Source organism: Dasypus novemcinctus, chromosome 6 (genome assembly GCF_030445035.2).
Source record: "Dasypus novemcinctus isolate mDasNov1 chromosome 6, mDasNov1.1.hap2, whole genome shotgun sequence".
Lineage (NCBI taxonomy): Eukaryota > Metazoa > Chordata > Mammalia > Cingulata > Dasypodidae > Dasypus > Dasypus novemcinctus.
The window spans coordinates 122,073,155-122,094,091 of NC_080678.1; the positions used below are offsets into that span (position 1 = coordinate 122,073,155).

General features: G+C 36.9%; 1 protein-coding gene across 6 annotated transcripts in view; it reads right to left on the minus strand.

Moving 5' to 3' along the window:
• Positions 1-315: 315 nt before the first annotated feature.
• Positions 316-20,937, minus strand: part of LOC111761895 (zinc finger protein 709-like) — a 104,511-nt gene continuing 83,889 nt past the window's right edge. For 4 of the 6 annotated variants that reach the window (XM_058299341.1, XM_058299339.1, XM_058299340.1 and 1 more), the window contains 4 exons: positions 12,096-12,180; positions 7,697-7,823; positions 6,125-6,216; positions 316-5,677 (listed from right to left, as the gene is read on the minus strand). In XM_058299341.1, coding sequence (XP_058155324.1) covers positions 3,980-5,677; positions 6,125-6,216; positions 7,697-7,823; positions 12,096-12,128 — 1,950 coding nt within the window. In that variant the 5' untranslated portion in view covers positions 12,129-12,180 and the 3' untranslated portion in view covers positions 316-3,979. The remainder of the gene's footprint in view (positions 5,678-6,124; positions 6,217-7,696; positions 7,824-12,095; positions 12,181-20,937) is intronic. The other 2 variants (XM_058299343.1, XM_058299342.1) reach the window with 1 other exon arrangement.

The following is a 20,937-nucleotide window of genomic DNA, read 5'->3' on the forward strand; positions in this document are numbered from 1 at the left end:
CAATACATGGAGCACTTTCATTATTACAATTCTAATAAAAACTCTTAACCTCTGAATTTCTCTATGCTTCCCCTGCTAGAAATAGCTATTCTTTTCCCATTTTTCTAGTATATTTCTATTTTTATTTTGGAACATCAGTCTTATATATGAAATATTATACATATTTAATTTTTACAAGGTATCACTATCTTACAGAGTTAAGTGGGGAGGATTTTGATGACTACTTCAATCTCCTTCGATTACTTTTCAGTTCTATTTTTTCTTTCATTGATCTCACTATTTGTAATTTATCTGTTGAGGTCTTCTATTCTTTCATCAATTTATTTTATTTCTGTGTTTCTAGAAATTTCTCCATTTCATCTAAGTTATCCATCTAGTTGGCTTGTAATTTATCAAAGTATCCTATTATGAAATTTTATTTCTGAGGGGTTAGTGGTGATATCCCCTCCCTCATTCGTGATTTTTTGTTTGCAATTTCTCTTTTTTCAAGGGTTTGGGTCAATTTTATTAATCTTCTCAAAGAACCAACTTTTGCTTTTAATTCTTTCTAGTATGTTTTTTATTCCCCATTTCATTTAATTCTGCTGTATTCTTTGTTATATCCTTCCTTCTTCTTACTTTGGGATTAGTTTGTTGTTTTTTTTCCTAGTTCCACCAGGTGTGGCATTAGATCTCTGATTTTAGCTTTTTCTATTTTTAATGTAGGCTTTCAGGTCTACACATTCCCTTTCAGGACTGATTTAGCTGCATCCACTCAATTTTCATATATTGTATTCTCATTTTCATTGCCTATAAGATATGTACTGATTTCTCTGGATTGTGTTAACTTCCACATATATGTGCTTATTTCAGTTCTACATCCTTCATGGTTTTTTAGCTTTATCCCATTATAGACAGAGAAAGTGCCCTGTATAAGTTTAATCTTTCTAAATTCATTTAGACTTGCTCAATGACTTAGCATATGGTGTATCCTGGAGAATGATTCATGAGCAGTAATGTATACACTGCTGCTTTAGGGTGTAATGTACTACCCATTTGTTCAAGTTTCCTCTAACATATTTTTCAAGGTCTCTGTTTATTGAGCCACTGTTGAGATGTTCTGTCTAATGTCTATAATAGTGTGTATAATTCCCCCACTATGATTGCAGAGGCATCTATCTCCCCCCTTAGTTTTGCCAGTATTTTCCTCAAGTATTTTGGTGCTCCCTGGCTAGAGGCATAAATATTTGTGATAGTTCTTTTTTCTTGGTTGAGTACCCATTTTGTTAATACATAGTGTCCATCCTTGTCTCTTATAAATGTTTTATATTTAAAATTTATTTTGTCTGATAGTTCCTGCCCATTCTTGGTTGGTATTTGTATGTGAAATCATTTCCAACCTTTCCTATGAAACCTGTTTAGTCCCTGAGTCTAAATTGGGCTTCTATAGCATATAGATTGCTCATATTTCTTTATCCATTCCACCAATCTGTCTTTAGTTAGGAGAGTATAATCCATTAACTTTCAATATTATGGCTGTAAAAGCAGTACTTATGTTAGCCAATTTTTTCCTTAGGCTTATGTGTGTCATATTTTATTTCTTTTTTATCCTTTTAGTTACTCTTACCAATAATCTTCCTTTCTCCAATCTCCAACACCCCTATCCTGCTTTATTCCCCTTTCAACCTACAGAAATCTCTTTAGTACTTCTTAAAGGGAAGGACTTTTGTTGACAAATTCTCTAAATTTCTGTTTTTCTTTGAATACTTTGAGTTCCTCTTCAATTTAGAAAGAAAATTTTGCTGGATACAGATTTCTTGGCTAAAAGTTTTTTCTTTTAGTACCTTACCTATATCACACTCCTGCCTTTTCACATCCATGGTTTCAGATGAGTAATCACTATTCTATTCCATTATATGTGGTGGACCTATTTTCTCCTGTGCTTTCAGGATTGTCTTTGTTTTGAGGTTTTGGTAATCTGGTAAGTATGTGTTTTGGGATAGGCCTTCTAGGATTTATGGTGCTTCCAGTACATCACAATTCCTGGACATGTATGTCCTCATAAGAGTTGGGAAATTTGGGGGTATTATTTCCTCAAACACTTCTACTGCCTCTTTCCCTTTTCTTCTATTCTGGAATGACCATAATGCATACACTTATGCATTTCATGTTTTCATTCAATTCCTTAAATCCCTGCTGAATAATTTCCATTTCTTTTGTCTGTTTTATGACCTGTGTGCTTTCAGTTGCCCTGTACTTTGTGTCATTAATTCTTTCATCTGATTGTTCAAATCTGGCATTATATGCTAGTATTGAATTTTTAGAATTTCTTCCATGGTGTCTTTCATCACTGTAAAATCAGTGATCATCAGTATGTCACCCCCCAATGTCTTTCTGATATCCTTAACTCTTACTTCATTTCACTGAGTTGATTTAGGATATTTGGAAATCTTTGATTGGTTCTTCCACATTGTGTGTCTCCTTTTACTTGTTAGGTTGTTCATGAGACTGGGCCATAAATTCTGGTTTCCTAATATGGCTGTAATTTTTTACTGTCCAGACCAGTTTATGTTGAGGCTCTCATTCAGTGGGTTAGTTTCTCTTTCTATTCTAGGGTTTTATTTGCCTTTGGTTTTGTGTTAGGAGCCCTCTCAGTTCCACTCTTTCTATATCTTTGTAATTGACCATGTCCAAAAGAAAATATATTAACTCAACAATAAAAGGAAAGGAAAGTAAAAGAGAAAAAATTAAAAAGAAGGAAAACGAACAAAAAGAAATAGAAAAAGTAAATATTGAGAGAGATAATAGATGGGAATAAATTCTTTTAAAGGTGAAAGTAGGAAAAAAAACAAAATAAAATAATCAAGTCTGACTAAGAAGAGAAAACAAAATAGGAAAGGTAGGAGGGAAGAAAAGATGAGGAAAATATCCCAGAATATTAAGGATGAAAGAAAAATAAGAGGAAGGAAAGAGAACAAAGAAAAAGGAGGATGAAATAACATGAAAAAGGAAGAAAAATAACAGATAAAAGGGAGGAAAATTAAAAAAGGGAAAAATAAAAACATGGAAATTGTTAAAGAAAGAAATTAGAAAAATACAAAAAAAAAAAAAAAGAATGGAAATGAGGAAACAGAGAAGAAACAAATAGGCAAAATAAAACAATATGAAAGGAAACAAAAATTTGGTTCTCCATTTCAGACCACCTGATGCACACAGACTGCCTACTTTGGTCAACTGAAAAGAACACAAAAGTATTTTTTTAGAAACTAGGCCTCCCTCTCAGGTCACTAGAAATTCACTAGTCTACTCTTCTCCAGCTGTTTTAACCTGCCAATAAATATTCCCACAGCCAGTCTTTCTGCCAGGACCTGGATAAAGAAAAAATTTTAAAAAAAACTTCAAAGAAAAGGAAGTTGAAAAAGAAACATTTCTGGCTAAGTTCCCTCAGCTCCCTCCATGTTTCGCTCAGCTACACCTACTCTAAGCAGGCTGGGCCACAGGCTTCCTGTAGGATTGCTCATTGTCAGATCCTGTGATGCCTGAGAATTGACTGTGGTTCTCTATTTCCAAGGGACAGATGTGTGAATTTCCTTTACTGCATAGATGACATTCATGTGGTTTCTCTTCAGTGTTAGATCTCTCATGTTCTATAAGATAAAAATATTGACTGAACGCTTTCCCATATAACTGACATTCATGAGGTTTCTCTCCAGAGGGAGTTCTCTCATGTGTTTTAACAGAAGAATGATGAAAACAGTCATTGCCACACAGATGACATTCATGGTGTTTCTCACCAGTGTGAGTTCTCTCATATTGTTTTGGGAAAGAGGACTGAATGAAGGCTTTTCCATAAAGATGACATTTATGGATTTTTTTCTCCAGTGTGACATCTCTCATGGTATTTAAGGGAAGAGAATACAATGAGAGCTTCCCCACAAAGATGTCATTCATAGGATTTCTCTCCAGGGTGAGTTCTATCATGTTGTTTAAGTTTAGAATATCAACTGAAGCCTTTGTCACGTGTATGACATTCATGGGGTTTCTCTCCAGTGTGAATCCTCTCATGTTGTCTAAGGGAAGAGCGATGCGTGAAGGATTTACCACATATATGACATTCATGGGGTTTCTCACCAGTGTGAGTCCTCTCATGTTCTTTAAGGGAAATGCATTGAGTGAAGCATTTCCCACATAGATGACATGCATAGGGTTTCTCACCAGTGTGAGTTCTCTTATGATTTTTAAGATTAGAATATTGACTGAAGCCTTTGCCACATATATGACACTCATGCAGTTTCTCTCTAGTGTGAATCCTCTCATGTTGTTTAAGATTAAAATTTTGGCTGAAGCCTTTTCCACATACATGACATTCATGTGGTTTCTCTCCAGTGTGGGTCCTCTCATGTTGTTTAAGGTAAGAGTGATGAGTGAAGGATTTACCACATAGATGACATTCATGGGGTTTCTCTCCAGTGTGAATCTTCTCATGTTGTTTAAGGTAAGAGTGATGAGTGAAGGATTTACCACATAGGTGACATTCATGGGGTTTCTCTCTAGTGTGAGTCCTCTCATGTGTTTTAAGTGAAGAGATTTGAGTGAAGCTTTTCCCACACAGAGGACATGCATAGGGTTTCTCACCAGTGTGAGTCCTCTCATGTTTTTTAAGATCAGAATATCTTCTGAAGCCTTTGCCACATATATGACATTCATGGGGTTTCTCTCCAGTGTGAATCCTCTCATGATTTCTAAGAGAAGAGTGATGAGTGAAGGATTTACCACATAGATGACATTCATGGGGTTTCTCTCCAGTGTGAATCCTCTCATGGTTTCTAAGGGAAGAGTGATGTGTGAAGGATTTACCACATAGATGACATGCATAGGGTTTCTCACCAGTGTGAGTTCTCTCATGTGTTTTAAGAGCAGAATATTTTCCAAAGCCTTTGCCACATATATGACATTCATGGGGTTTCTCTCCAGTGTGAATCCTCTCATGATCTTTAAGGGAAGAGCGTTGAGTGAAGCATTTCCCACATAGATGACATGCATAAGGTTTCTCACCAGTGTGAGTTCTCTCATGTTTTTTAAGACTAAAATATTGACTGAAGCCTTTTCCACATACGTGACATTGAAGAGATTTCTCTCTAAGGTGAGTCCTCTCATGTTGCTTAAGGTAACAGTGATGAATGAAGGATTTACCACAAAGATGACATTCATGGGGTTTCTCTCCAGTGTGAGTCCTCTCATGTTGTTTAAGGTAAGAGCAAAGAGTGAAGTATTTCCCACATGGATGACATGCATAGGGTTTCTCACTAGTGTGAGTTCCCTCATGTTGTTTGAGTTTAGAATACTGACTGAAGACTTTGCCAGATAGATGACATTCATGATGTTTTTCTAGAGTGTGAGTTCTCTCATGTTGTTTAAGGGAATAGCAATGAGCAAAATATTTCCCACAGATATGGCATAAATAGTATTTCTGTCCAGTATGAGTTCTCTCATATTCTCTAAAAGAATACTGGCAATCATGATTCTGCTTATGCTGATTAAATGCTGAATGGTCACTGTGTAGTTTTGCCATTGTGCTGCAAAAACATGTTTTCTTTGTCATGTAAATTAAAGCATATCGAGTCACTGTGGATCTGTCAGTGGAATCTTCTTGCAAATAATTGCATTTGAAGGAATTTCTTTGAATGTTAGATCTCTGCTGTGGGGAATTAGATGAGAGACTGTAAAACATTTGTCCCTATACATGAATTTCCTTATTTCCCTACATATGAATGTTAGACTATTCCCTCAATGATAGATTCCAGTTAAAATGATTCCCATATTACTTTCACATATAAATTATTGTTCTCCACACACAGAGATTTTATTATAGAAATTCAATTTCAGAGTTATCTGATCAATTTTGAACTTCATTATGTATCAAAAATAATATATGTGAAACCTGTTTATACAGTTCTTTTTAAATATGCTCTCAGGGTACAATTTTTGACTTAAGTTAATTTTTCCCTAAATTCAAACACAGATTTTTTGCTGGCTTAGCATTTAATCCCAGCATTGATTTCAATTAGGTTATTTTATTAAATTACTAATTTATCCCAATTCAAGGTATCTATGTAGAAAATCGAGTTCACACAATGAAGCTTACCAATGACATGATTTCAGAAGTGTCTTTCCCACAGATAAGTGGGTTGAATAACATTTCTATCATTTCCCATTTTTTAAAGGCACTTTTCCTGCCTGTAATAATTGGAAAAAACACAATAACATGTTAGAATAGGATTAGGGAAATGAAAATGTCTGAAGTTTTCAAGTATTCCTCTCAGTATGTTTCCAACATTCACAATGATCTGGAAAAGAATATCAACTTAATGAATACTTGAAGTGTAATAAAACATTAGATTCATATATAATAGTTAAAAGAGCATTATGACTTTTCTTTGAAGCTGAACAAATGTATGTTAATATTACATGATGTTAATATCAGACAAAAACATTAAGTTAAGTGAAAGAAATGAGATGCAAAATACTATATATTATATCATACCATTTATATAAAATATAAATCAATTTATAAAGAAAATAGATTAGTGGTTATGTAGGTCTGGAAAAGGGCTAAGGGGAGTGGAGTTTTTTTTTTTGGAGGAATGAAATTGTTCTAAAAATTTCTGTGATATTGAATACACAACATAATGATTACACTAAAAACCATTGATTTTCCTTTGGATAGATTGTATGGCATATGAATATATCTCAATTAAACTGTTTAATAAATCTGCAAGAATTGTCAGAAATAGCAGCTTTGTAAAATAGGAGAGTCACAGAAGAATTGACAAGTGAAGAATCTTTGTGTGTCTGGTTTTTGTCTATTATGATTATTGAAATAATGAGAATGCTCTAAAAACATAAGAGGTGCTTCAGAAAAAAAGTGAAGAATCCTGTTAATTCTAAATAGGGAGAAATCTATGTTTCCACAGTGACTGAATATTTTTTAAACAAGTCAATTATATTGATACATATTAATAAATCATACAATCCATTCAAGTTGTACAATCAATAGTATTTGGAATAATCACATAGTTGTGCATTCATCACTTCAATCATTATTAGAGCAGTTCATTAATTCAATAATAATAATAAGCCAAAAACAAACAATAATTCATCACCTATCAATCTATCTATGCTTTATGAGATTATTAAGTTAAAAAATCCAGTAAACAAGTTCCATCAAAAGATCTAAATTCTATGTGGGAAAAGATATATGCAATTTTTTTTTTTTTTACAGTTTTCTGAAACTTCTGCATAGTACTTGGAGCAGAATACTTATTTCACACAGCTAATTATTTATCCATCCAAAAAGTATCCATTGAGTTCTCCACACTGCACTGATTGTTGTAAATGCAGATTCATGAAAGACATTAGGTTGTGATCAGATAAAATTATATTGGGGTTAAATAGATGTAAGTAAAAAGTAAGGAAAGAAACTTCAGTTAGGCAGTTTTGTATATGTACTAAAATAATATAAATATATTAAAATTATAGCCTATAAAATATAAGAGAAAATAAAGATTATATGACAGCATGGAAAAGTTGATCTAGGTATTTGAATTAATAAATGGAAATGATTTACAGGAAATATAAAGGTAAACTGTAGATACATAGGTTAGAATATGGAAAATAGACATAGATATAGGTGATAGATACAATTTTAGATTCTTACCCACTGAGACCAGATGATTGATATTCTCCAGCATCACTTCTCTGAATAGCTTTCTCTCAGAGGAGTCTAGTATGTCCCACTCTTCCTGGGTGAAGTCTACAGCTACATCTTTGAAGGTCACTAACTCCTGAATCATCAAAAAATTTGGGTTCACACAGGGCTATCTTTACAATTATCCTTAGTGTAATTGGTCAAAATAACAGGAGTAACCTATAGAATCACATCCCATTTACACTGAATTCTCTTAACCATAAAAACTATTGCATATTTAATGATTCCATTAAATCACTGAATCACTGGCCAAGGTTTTTTTTACAAAGGCATCACTAGTTGGTGCTTCACATTAATCCCTTGGTTCCAGGGAGTCTCATTAATGGAAATCATGTCCCAAGCAGGGGGTAATGTAGTGCATTTGTTTGTTAATCAGGGTTTTGACATTTTCTTTGTTTTATTAGGCATTGCTTACGTACTTGAAAGATTCTTGCCCCTCTATTTGTGAATGTAGCTGGAATCCCCAGGATGGGAGTTTAAAATTATTATTGTGAAGGTTTCCACCCACTGAGATAACATGCTATGCCAACATGAATATGTTCATATTTTAAAGAGGCATGCCCCAGGTGTACCCTTCCCTATAAATGCACCCCCCAATGACAGCATCCTCCACAGTGACCCTCTCCTGCCACAGTTCCCAAAATAACACTGTATTATCAACTATAGTCCACCACCTCCCTAAAGTTCACCTGCTCTGTACTCCAAACCTCCTGTCAGCTCCATGGATATCCTGAGCCATCCCCCAACCCTTCAATAATCACATTCCAGGACCCCTGCCCCCAAACAAACTGTTGCTACACCATTAGCTCCATCCTCTGCCAAACGAACCCCATCCACATTATCATAGTTTCTCCCCAGATTGAGCATCACCTCACCATTCTCTACTCCCTTTCTATCTACTGGCAAACTATCTTCCAGAATTCATTTCTGTTGGTCTGCTAAATATCCTTAATTCATATCAGTGAGATCATGCAATATTTCTCCTTTAGTGACTGCCTTATACCACTCAACATAAAGTCTTGGGGTTCATCCATGTTATCTCATGCGTCAATACTTCCTTCTTACAACTGAGTAATATTCTATATATATGTGTATATTCACATCTTGTTTTTCCCTTCATCCTTTGATGTAAATTTGGATTGCTTCCAACTTTGGGAAGTAGTGAATAATGCTGTGATAAACATTTGTGTGCATATATATGTTCATGTCCCTCCTTTCAATTCTTCTGGGTATATTCCTTATACTGGAATTGTTGGATCATATGTCAACTCTATTCTTGGCTTCCTGATGAACCACCAAACTACTCTCCACAATGGCTACACCATTCTACATTCCCACTAGCAGTGGATGTGTGTTCCTATTCCTCCATATCTTCTTACAACAATGTATACTACCTTGCAATATATGACAACCTATTTCCCCAATGTAACAGAGTTAGACTCATAATTTCTCTATATTTGATTCTTCTACATCTTTTGAGGCAATAATCAGTATCATTCAAGTTAAATAAACATCTCTGAGACTTGAATTTTCAGTCTGTCAATATGTCAGTTGAGTCTTGAATCTCAGCAGAGTTGCAGCCAACACCTAATGTCCACTTTATCCGACTCATATAGACAACAAATATAATGTTGATGCTGGACAACCCCATATCCCAAAACAGAGAGTATCTACAACTGCAAGCAAAACCATTCCTTCCACCTGTCCCATAAAATCTAAGCATCCACTCAATCTGAAGCAGAGTGGAAAATGCCATCACATACTCCTCAAGATTGAGGAATAAATGAACAAAAGGAAGGATTAAAACCATGGACTAAAGTAGATATTATTAGTGTAGTAATGGAAGAACTTGTAAAATTGATATAAAGATAGCAGTTACCAGAGGTTCTGAGGGGAAGGGGAAGGGAAGAATAGGTGGAAAATAGACTATTGGAATTGTTCTGCAATATATTGCTATGATGTATACAGGATTTTATACATGAAATTGTGTGGTGCAAAGTGTAAAACATATGGTAAATTGCAGTCCTGGGTAACAATGTTTCAATATTTATTCAATTGTAAAAAATGTATTACACTACTGTAAAATGTTAATAGGGAGAATGTGGGAGAAGGAGAATTGGGGTGCACTGGAATTCATTATACTTTTGATGTAACATTTCTGTAATCTAAAATCCCTTTAAAAATAAAATTTATTATACAAATAAGAGTAAATATTTTTTTAAAAACCCACCCAACACTTAATAGCCTGTAAAACAATGTGTATGGGGTTCCACTATAATTACCAATTCTCAACAGCCATTGCCTTTCTGATAAGCTCACAGTCACATATACAATCTGCATGGATAAAACATTATAGTTAAGGAATATCACATGCCATATTGTATGATATACACTTGGAAATTTCACAATAAACTGGCATTATGACTTTTTGCTGTTGATTATAAAGATTTCACTCAAGTATTCATAAGTGAAATATCTTTCCTTTCAATTTTAAGTTAATTTACAGGCATCATCAATATTATTTTAATGGTCCTGTAAGTTTAAAAGTATTTCAAAACAAAAAGACTTTAAAAGAATAAAATGAGTATGGTTAAATTATAACCCTATATACATGACCTCATTTTCCTCTCATTTATAACACTGTTTAAGAATATGTTATGGCTTTTGCTCCAGGCAGCCGAGAGAGGAAGGTGCGCGTGTGCCTGTCAGCCGTGAGGGAGGGTGGCCTGGGGACACCCTGATGTGATGCAACAAAGCCTAAGTTTTAAAGAAGTATGAAGATCATAATGCTAAATGTTTTCTCAAAAAAAGATGGCTGAAAAAAAAAAACAACTTTAAGAGGTACCTAAAGTTACAACATATAGGTAGCTGCAGATCAATGTTCAGGTCCATAGCCGGGGTATTCAGAAATTCTTCTTAGCCTCAAGTGTGGCATGCAACAATCTTGGGAAGAAAAATGAATTGGCCAAGAAGACAGATGAATAGAAGCAAATGGAGAAAATTAGTTTGATGTTGATAACCTTATCTCAGTTTAAGACTTATATTTTTAATTTCTGAGCAATAAAGTCTGTTTTCTTTAAAAAATATATGTATTTTGAAAATCCAATCAGCTAATGTGTGAAGTGCTTTCTACCTAAATTAAATTCACAGGTCTATCATTCATGAAAATGGCAGGAGATTTGGAGCAATATCCAGAAATCAGCAAAACAGGTTTCATATGGAACTCAGATTCAACAATGTCTGCTTGCCTCATCTCTACATATCTGAAGTATTCATTATATTGTGAAACTACAGATGGATCAGAGCCAAAAGCTATGGAATCCTTAGACCATTGTACTGAAACTGACCATAGACTGATCATTCCTATGTTAGGGTTCATCCCAATGTCAACAGTTTCTGGGGCCTACAAATACCAGTTTTCATTGTCTCTATTTTATCTTCATGTCATCTGTCTGATAAAGATTAAAAGAAGCCTCTTCATTGCTTCTGGTATCTCCAAATCTTTAAAATGAAGGAAAAATAATTGCTATACATTACATCCATTTATAAAATTTGAATAAATTTTATTTAGGAAAATTGAAGTGGGAAATTTAAAGAACAGTGGTAAGGAGAAATTTTTGAATATTTCAAAATGTGCAAATACTTTCTACCAAAAATTTTAAGAAAATTAAAATTGGGGAAAATAAATAATTGATTTCTCATTTCCTTTTATTTACTAAGCTTCTCTTGTGCTTCTGGCATATGTACTTTAGCCTTACACCCTGGTACCTGCAACACTGCTTTGATTGAATGCAGCAGTTGTAAACAGCCACTTTCCTAACTGTAAAATAATATTCTTACTCATCATTATTACCTCTACTCACTATATACGAAAGGAATTTCAGGCACTAACATGATTCATGAATGTATTATTTCTCTAATGAGGCCATGAGTTGGGTGAGAAAACAAAAATATCTCATCTTTCCAGAGATTATCAAGCCTTTATGGAAACTGGAAACAACTATTATAATGGTTGGAAGGATATTATTTTTTAATTTTTTAATTAAATTGTCCTTTTCTAAAAGATACATAGATCACAAAAAATGTTACATTAAAAATATGAGGTTCTACATACCCCACACCCAACCCTCCACTCCTACCACATCAACAACCTTTTTCATCATTGTGGCACATTTTATTGATCAGTACCTAACTTACCATAATTATTCTAGAGCCCTGTATAATCTTAATTTAAGCTCAGATACTTGAATAGCTCCTGAATGCACTTGGATTATCCATGCCAACAGGAAAAATCTTCCAATCTTAGGGCCACAGAGGTGAAATTTCAGTTAAAGAATTCTCAACTCACCTGTGATTCCATTATCAATACTTGAGCTGGCATCTGTCTTCCTCTGGATTTTGACTCAAAACCAGCAAGCAGAAGGTGAGAAAGGCTGAAAATGGAGAAAGAAGCCTTAAGAGTCAAGACATGATCACAAATTCCAAGCCCACCTGTTATGAATGCCAAACCCTTCACCTGGTAGTAAATAGCCCAATCCACAAGAGGAATATGAAGTGTGCTCCAAGGGAAATAAGGGGAAAACTCTCCTTTCCCAGGGAGAAGAGGTCAGAGGTCTTATCTTCTCTAGCTAATAAAGATATGAATACCTACATTGTACAGATGACACGAAAATCCATGAATTGTATTTATTAATTAGCCCATGATATTGACTTTCTTTTATAATTTTTAAATTTTTTAAAAAAGATATTTTGATTACATAAATATTACGTTAAAAACATAGGGAATTCCCATATGCCCTGCTCCCCACACCACCCACATTTGCCCCCATTAACAACAACCTTCATTAGTATGGTACATTCATTGCAAAATTGATGAACACATTTTGGAGCATTGCAACTAAACATGAATTATAGTTTACATTGTAGTTTACTCTCTTACCCAATTCTGTAGGTTATGGCAAGGTATATAATGGCCTGTATCTCTCATTGCAATGTCATTAGGACAATTCCCAAGTCTTGAAAATGTCCCCATATTACATGTTTTTCCTCTCCCTGACCTCCCAGTATACAGTGCTCACTGCCTCCACATCAATAATATAAGATTTTCCATTGTAGAATCACAATAAGTCTATAGTAGAATATGTGTAAGTCCACTCTAGTCCATAGTTTATTCCCTAACCCTGAGGATTCTGGGATGGTGATGCCTACTCCAACTATAATTGAGAGGGGTTTCAGTCCCATATGGATGGGACTCTAGCTTGCAGTTCTAGGCTCTATTGGCTCCTTGGTATTGTGGTTTTCCATCATCACCTCTTTGTTAATAGTTCTGGGTGAGCCCAATGAACTAGAGAGTAAGTGCTGCAACCTCATCATGCTCAGTTCGCAGCTGGCACATGGACAGTCCAAACATTCAAGTCTGTTGAAGGTACACATACCAACTCCACCACTGACTATAGGTTCAAATAGAAGGGACTGAAGAGCCATGTGTAGGCAAACTGCAACTGAGTCCAATTCTGTCACACTGGGGAGCACAAACACCAAAGTAGGGCACCCTGGCAAGACACCAACCTCATGAACTATCTACTCTGAACATAGTGACTGGGTGTCTCCAGAGCCCTCAGGAGTCCTGCTATTTCGGGTATTGTCTAATTTGGCAGTCAATGAATGTTCTACATGATCTTGCAATGACAGATACCGGCCATATTAAGTTTCATCAAAATTTATAAAAGTGTATATCCCAAAATGTAAACCACTGACCATGGCTGGTACTTATACCTCAATATTTGTATATCAGCTGTAACAAATGTACCATCCACACATAAAATATTATTAATAGGGGAATGGGGAAAAGGGGGAAATTTTTGGATATATGGGAGTCCCCTATGTTTTGCATGTGACATTGCTGTGAACTAAAACCTCATTGAGAACAAAATGAAAAAAGTAAGACACTGGGGGAATAAATTGAGGAAACTGCCACTGTATGTGCAGGCAACAGATCTTACAGTGATGAAAGGCAAAATAAAAAAAAAACATTCTTTCATTATTTTTATCCCTATTTTATTTTTAATTTTAATTTTTAATTTTATTTCCTATTTTTATAATTATCAGTATTAATTCATTTTCTTAGTTGTATTTGGCCATTTTATTGGCTTCATTATTAAAGAATTTTGGGATCACAAAGGGTTACAACTATGGCAGGGAAGGATCATTTGTGTTGGGTGTCAGTGAAGGGGATAGAGGGGAGAAGGTTCACATGGGCATATATTTTAGACAAATAAATCTGTTCAAATGTTCATGGGGCATTGTCATAGTGGGTGGAGATTCACACAATAACCAAAAGATTATTGAATTCCCATCCTGGGGAACTCTGCCCCATTCTCTGATGAAACAGCAAGAATCCAAGTACAGAGGCAATGGCTGTGAAGAAAGATGGACATTGACGGGCCCTTCATATTGATGCCGGAACTTATGAAACATTACTTTTGAAATTGAAACTTGGTATAGTATAATAGGGTGCCTAAACATTATCTCCTGGGAACCTCATTGTTGCTCTAATGTGCTCTTTCTCTAAGCCAAACTCAACATATAAACTCAAAACTTCCTCCCAGCATAGGACATGACTCTCAGGGATGAGCCTCCCTGGCACTGAGGGATTACTACCAAGCACTTACCAGCAATGCAACTGGAAAAAGACCTTGACCAAAGAGGGAGAAAGGTAAAGACAAATGAGTTTATGTGGCTAATAGACTTCAGAGTGAATCAGGAGGTCATTCCAGAGGTGACACTTATGCATATCTCAGCAGGATCTCACTGACTACCAAATTAGACTGAAACTTTCAATTGCATCCATGATTCTAAAACTTAGGAATTCCTGACCCAAGTCTTGTTTGGAATTATGCCTCCACCACCAAAGAAAGCAGACTGAAGTTACTCAATTAAACTTGTTCTTGGTTTTTGCACTAGCATTGGTTCTCCAATATCCACTTCTGTTTTCTGTACTCTTAATACCCTTCCTGCTCTACCCTAAACTTAACCTTGTGGATACACATGTCCTAAATCATCTTGTTCTTCCATATGTGATGTTTAACAATGCAACCCCCTCTGACACTGAGTTTTACATATCACCCCAAAGTATTTGAAAATCAACCAAGAAAATTAAGAATGCATTTTATTATCGGGTTGATAAATTCAAGGTCTTCATCAATTGGGTGGAATCACTGGCTCCCATCAATCAAATCTAGTAATGAAAATCCCCTGAATCAAAAAATATCAGAAATATATAGGTCATCATGTCTTTGTCATGTCCCACAACCCTCATAGGATTAGGAGCATGAGAAGAAAGGAATTGGGGAGAAAATACATTTTACATTTGAACAGTTTGAAGTGATTGCTGAAATCTTGTCCTATTTTAATCATCATCAGTTACATTTCATTATTTATGTTTGTGAAAAGGTATATACTGTTAAGTTCTTCTCTAAAATATCATTAATAATTATCTCCATTTCATGGACTATTAAATGAGAATTTATTATAAACAGATCTTGTATTAACTTAGCCATTTGTACTTGAAGTCCAGGGAGAAAACATTTGTATTCAATATGTTTGGAGAATTACATATTTTTAAAAATTTAATCCTCATACTAACCCTGCCAATATTTTTACCAATTTAAGAGAGGATCAGAAAGCTAGAATAATATGACAAACTTAAATGGACAAAAAAAGACACAGCTAGAGTTTCAATTTTTTCTTCCTGTATCCTAACCTCAAATAAATTAACAGTTACATGTCATCCTTATGTATTAACTGGAATGTCATTCCTCATATCAATAGTCAGATCCTCACCACGTTTTCAAAGCATCTTCCTTACATAGTCTGTTACCACAGTTACACCTCATGCCCAGATCTTCCTGTCACAAAGAAACCTCCATTGCATTCAGCCCACTTCCAAAACATCAGCTTACATCTCATTTAATGTTTACTACCAATCAACCCAAGCATACTTATGTCAGCATATTCTTTCTGAGAATGATATTCCTGATGTTGCTTTATTTACCCTATCTGTCAATAATATCTTACTATTCACCACTTCTATACTAATAGAAGGTCACTCATGATCTGTCTTGTTTTTACTGCACCTGACACAGCACATTACAAGTTCTTGCTTTAGGTCTCAACACAAAATCAAGACTCCTAGTGCTTTCAAATGTATCTGATATATCTAGATAATTGAGTCATTTTCCACATTCCATAATCATGTGTTGTCCTACAGTTTTGGACATGACATTCTCTCACATTTCACATTACCTCCTAATAATAAGCTGAATGACATAATTTGAGAAATCACCTCAATTTATCTTCATAACATTCCTGTAATCACTATTTCTGCATTCCTACCCATTAATTAATCATTCTCTTTCATGAAGGGTCTTATCACTTGATTGAATGTCTCCAAGTGAATTCCCATCTTTCCTGTTTCCTCTTGAAATCTTTACCTGTAACATCTCTTTCTTATCGTGATCACCTCATCATTTAACCTCAATGTTTCTCTTCTATTAGGAATGAAAATGTCCCCTGTGCCAATTTTCTCTCATGCCTGATCTCTTTCTTTTCTCACAGTCAATCTGTATGAGCATTTTTAACCTGTCAGCATATAGTGCAAAGTAATGGCTTAATAACATCACTGACTTCATCTTTAAATATCATGCTATTGATGGGTGTAGGATGACTGAATACTTGAAAATAACTTGTTTCTCTCCCTGTTGCTAGGATACAAAGAAAAGAATTATATGTAAATCGAAGGTAATGAAATACAACCCTCTCTTTGTGCCAAATTCTGCTTTTGATGGTTAAGAATATCCTGCTGAAGTAATGAAGTATGAAAACCAGCTTCAACTGGTTGGCCGGACCTGCACAGAAGTAGCCCCTTGCTGTCCTCACTTCAACTTGCTTAATTAACATAGTAAAATTCCTACCAGGTGTGGAGTTATCCACCCCTTTCTTGATCATGCAGTGTATGTGCCAGAGTGATTTCCTGAACATACTAATCATACAATTATATAACTAGCTATGTGTGTTCATCCATATGCATAAAAACTAATGCATAATCAAAGCAAATGCTAAGTAGTAACTTGGATATTTAAACAAGAGTGAACCTGCAGCACAGGGAGACGGGTCTGAGTCACTTTAGACTGGCCTTGGCTCTTTACCTCTGCAGACATAATAAATATGAGTTTGCTTAACTCTCATGTTGAAGTTTTATGGATAACCAGAGATGGCATGAAGAAAACTTCAACGTGGTTCCCCATAAAGGCCCTGCCTTGAGGCCTAACAAATTGGTGACCCAGATGGGACAAAATAAATAAAAATAGTAAACAGAGAATGCTTCCAAGGTGAGCTGTGGAAATGATTGTCTGCACCGAGGCACCCCTGACTCTGGCAGCCACTCAGGATTTTCCTGAGGACTTGGGGGTTCCCTGGGGCAGAGTCCCTTTCCAGCTGCCAAAGGAACCAAGTCTAATGAGGTTAGGATTGAGGACCAGGTTGTCTCCTTCCCCTGGCGGGTGAGTTCATTCCTTTATTCATTACTCTTTTTCTTTTAGCTAACTACAAGTTAGCATTTGTTTACCTTCACTAGGGTAGTGGAGGTTTGGTTATAGTGGGAGAGATTTTGGTAGGTTTGAGTCCCACTTCCTCTCTCTCTTAAAAGGGAAACCTGCTGTTTGGCTTTGGCTAACTGTGAGTTAGCATATAGTTTACCTTTGCTAAGACAGCAAAGTTTTGATGGCCGTGGGAGACGTTTCATGGGTTTGGTAGTGGGAGAGGTTTCATGGTCTGTTGCCTTTTGTGCCTTTATTTTTGGCTGTTCTCTCTTTCTCTTTTGGCCACCATGGGGAACAAGGCATCGGTACCTGAGTGCTCCCCACTAGGATGCACCCTGAAAAATTGGTCTAAATTTGGGGGAACCTGTGTTACAGAAAAATTATTTTTTGTAATGAAGCTTGGCCTAGATATAGACTAGATGATGGAAAAATTTGGCCATAAGATGGGTCTTTAAATTTTAATACTATACTGCAATTGGACTTGTTTTGTAAACAGCAAGAGAATTGGGCAGAAATCCCATATGTTCAAGTCTTTGAGTTGTGGAAAAATAAGGAAACTAGAAAGAGTTGTGGGTTAATGTTGTGTGGGCCCCCTTCAGCCCTGGTTACAAAAACAGTTGAAGTCCTGGGATCCCCTCTCTTAAAACCCATTGATGAACTCCTTAAGTATCCCACCCCTCATTACTGACCACCTCTGCCTCCTCCCCCACCAGGGCCACTGCTAAAATCCACTCTTCCCTTAGAGGTATCAGGCCCCCTTTCCGTCCCACAAGGGCCTTTCCTCCAATCTCCCTCCTATACTTGGAGTGGAGCTGTTTTTGTCCAGTGTAGTCCCCCCAACCAAAGGAGACTATAAGCCAGTTCCCACTCTGGCAAGTTCCAAATATAATTGATGATCAAGAACAATCTTGAGGCTTTCTTTTCATCCACACTCCTTTCACCACCTCTGATTTATTTAATTGGAAAAATAACACTCCAGCTTATCGTGCAGATCTTGCGAAAGTAACAATCCTGCTTGTTTCCATTTTTGCCACACTCAGTCCAACGTGGGCTGATATACAAGCCCTTATAAACGTCCTCCTCACCCCTGAGGAGAGATGTATGGTCCTTGAAAAAGTGCAACAAGAAGCTGAGGCATTGTGGCAGGCAGCACCTTGAAACCCTATTTATAGCTCCCCAAATGAGGCAGTCCCTGAAACTGATCCTTATTGGAATCCTAATGACCAAACCATATGAACCATCTTAACCATTATAAAATCTGCATTCTTGTTGGGCTGCGAAAAGGTGCTCCAAAGCAAAAATCAATCACTAAATTACAGGAAGTCCAACAAGAACTGCAGAAAAATCCCTCTGCCTTTCTTGAGCATATCTTTAATGCTTTTTGTAAATATATAAACACAGATTCAGAAAAGCCTGAAAATGCATGACGGTAAATTTAACCTTTATTAGTCAAAGTACCCCTGATATTTGCCAGAAATTGCAAAAGTTTGGAGTTTGTGTTTCTGAGTGTGATGGAGTTGGACTCAGATGTGATCTTTGTCCACAAGCCTCTCCGGTTACTTTTACTGGACCTGTGGTTGGGGCTGGGGCTTAGTGTATACTCAAGGGACCTGAATCTCTGGACTGTCCATATGATAGCCAGGCCCTGAGCCTCAATAGACTTGCAACTCCTACCCTCTGGCTTATTGGATTTACCCCAGCTAGCTAACAGGGAGGTGAAGGTCAACTACCACACCAGGGAGCCAAGAGTGCCTACAACTGCAAGCAGGAGAATTGCATCCATCATCCAAGTGGAATCTAAGCACCCTCTCAATATAGAGATGGAGTAGACATAACCATCCCAGGGTCCACAGAATGGAGGAAGAATATGGATTAGAGTGGACTTACTGGTATACTATTCTGGAACTATTGTGATTAGTAATGGAAGTAAATGTAGCACTGATATGGAGAAAGTGGCCATGGTAGTTGCTGAGGGTGAGGAATGGGAAGAAGAGATATGATGTGGGGGCATTTTCAGGACTTGGAGTTGTCCTGGGTGCTACTGCAGGGACAGTTACTGGACATGGTATGTCCTGCCATGGCCCACTGGGTGGACTGGGGGAGAGTGTAAACTATAATGTGGACCATTGACCATGTGGTGCAGCAGGCTAAGAGATGTATTCACCAAGTGCAATGAACGTCCCATGATGATGGAGGAGGTTGTCGTTATGGGAGGAGTGGGGTGAGGGGAATGGGGGGTATATGGGGATCTCATATTTTTTTACTGTAACATTAAAAAAAATAAAGAAAAAATAAATGATACTATAAAAAAAAGAAATTGCAAAAGTTAAATGGAGGGCTTAGTATGCCTATCTCACGATTAGTGGAAACTGCCTTTAAAGTGTATACAAATAGGGACCAAGCCATGGAGGAAAAACAGCACAAGCAGATAAAACAGCAAGTGGTGCTATTAACACTGGCAATAGCACAGGGGAGACCAAGGCATGTGGGCAATCTTGGGCATGCAAAGCCAGGGCAGCAGAAGGGTTCTGAGTGGCCAACCTTAGGACCACAACAGTGTGCCTATTGCAAAGGTAAAGGTCACTGGAAAAAGGAGTGTCCCAAGCTAAAAGCAGATAAACCCCAAATAATGGTAGCTGAGTAAACCCACAGTAACTCTGAATGATGAAACCCGGAATTCGGGGACTGGACCCGCCCACCCAGTATCTTCATCTCGGAACAAGAGCCCCAGGTAATTGCAACAGTGGGAAGAAAGCAAGTCAAGTTTCTCATGGTTACAAGAACTACTTACTCAGTAGTTAATAAACAACTAAGCCCTCTTACCAAAAAGGAAACCACCATGTCTGTAGCTATGGTAAAAACTTCACAACCCCAGTTTTTAGCCCCTTTAAGCTGCTAGATTGGAAAAGACCAGGTTCGTCACCAATTTCTATACATACCTGAGTGTCCAATCCCCCTTTTAAAAAAGAACCTTTGGGAAGCAGACTTGGCCCAATGGATAGGGCATCCACCTACCACATGGGAGGTCCACAGTTCAAACCCTGGACCTCCTTGACCCATGTGGAGCTGGCCCATGCACGGTGCTGATGCATGTAAGGAGTGCCCTGCCATGCAGAGGTGTCCCTCATGTACGGGAGCCCCATGTGCAAGGAGTGCACCCCATAAGGAGAGCCACCCAGCGTGAAAGAAAGTGCAGCCTGCCCAAGAATGGCACCACACACACAGAGAGGTGACACAACAAGATGATGCAACAAAAAGAAACACAGATTCCTGGTGCTGCTGATAAGGATAGACGCAGTCACAGAAGAACACAGAGCTAATGGACACAGAAAGTAGACAGGGGGGAAGAGGAGAGAAATTAAGGGACCTTTTAGCTGAACTTCAAACAGAAATCACTTTTAAAAAAGGATATCTAAATGTGAGAGTCCCAAGAAACCAAGCATGGGCCCTCCAGGCTGCCCTGTTAGATGAAGTAGGAAGAGAGCATGAAGAAAATAATAACCATCCCCTTCAAATAAACTCTTAGGTAAATATAGCATTTTGGGCAACAGGATTCGCTTGCCACGTGCACGTGCAAATCCAGTAAAAATA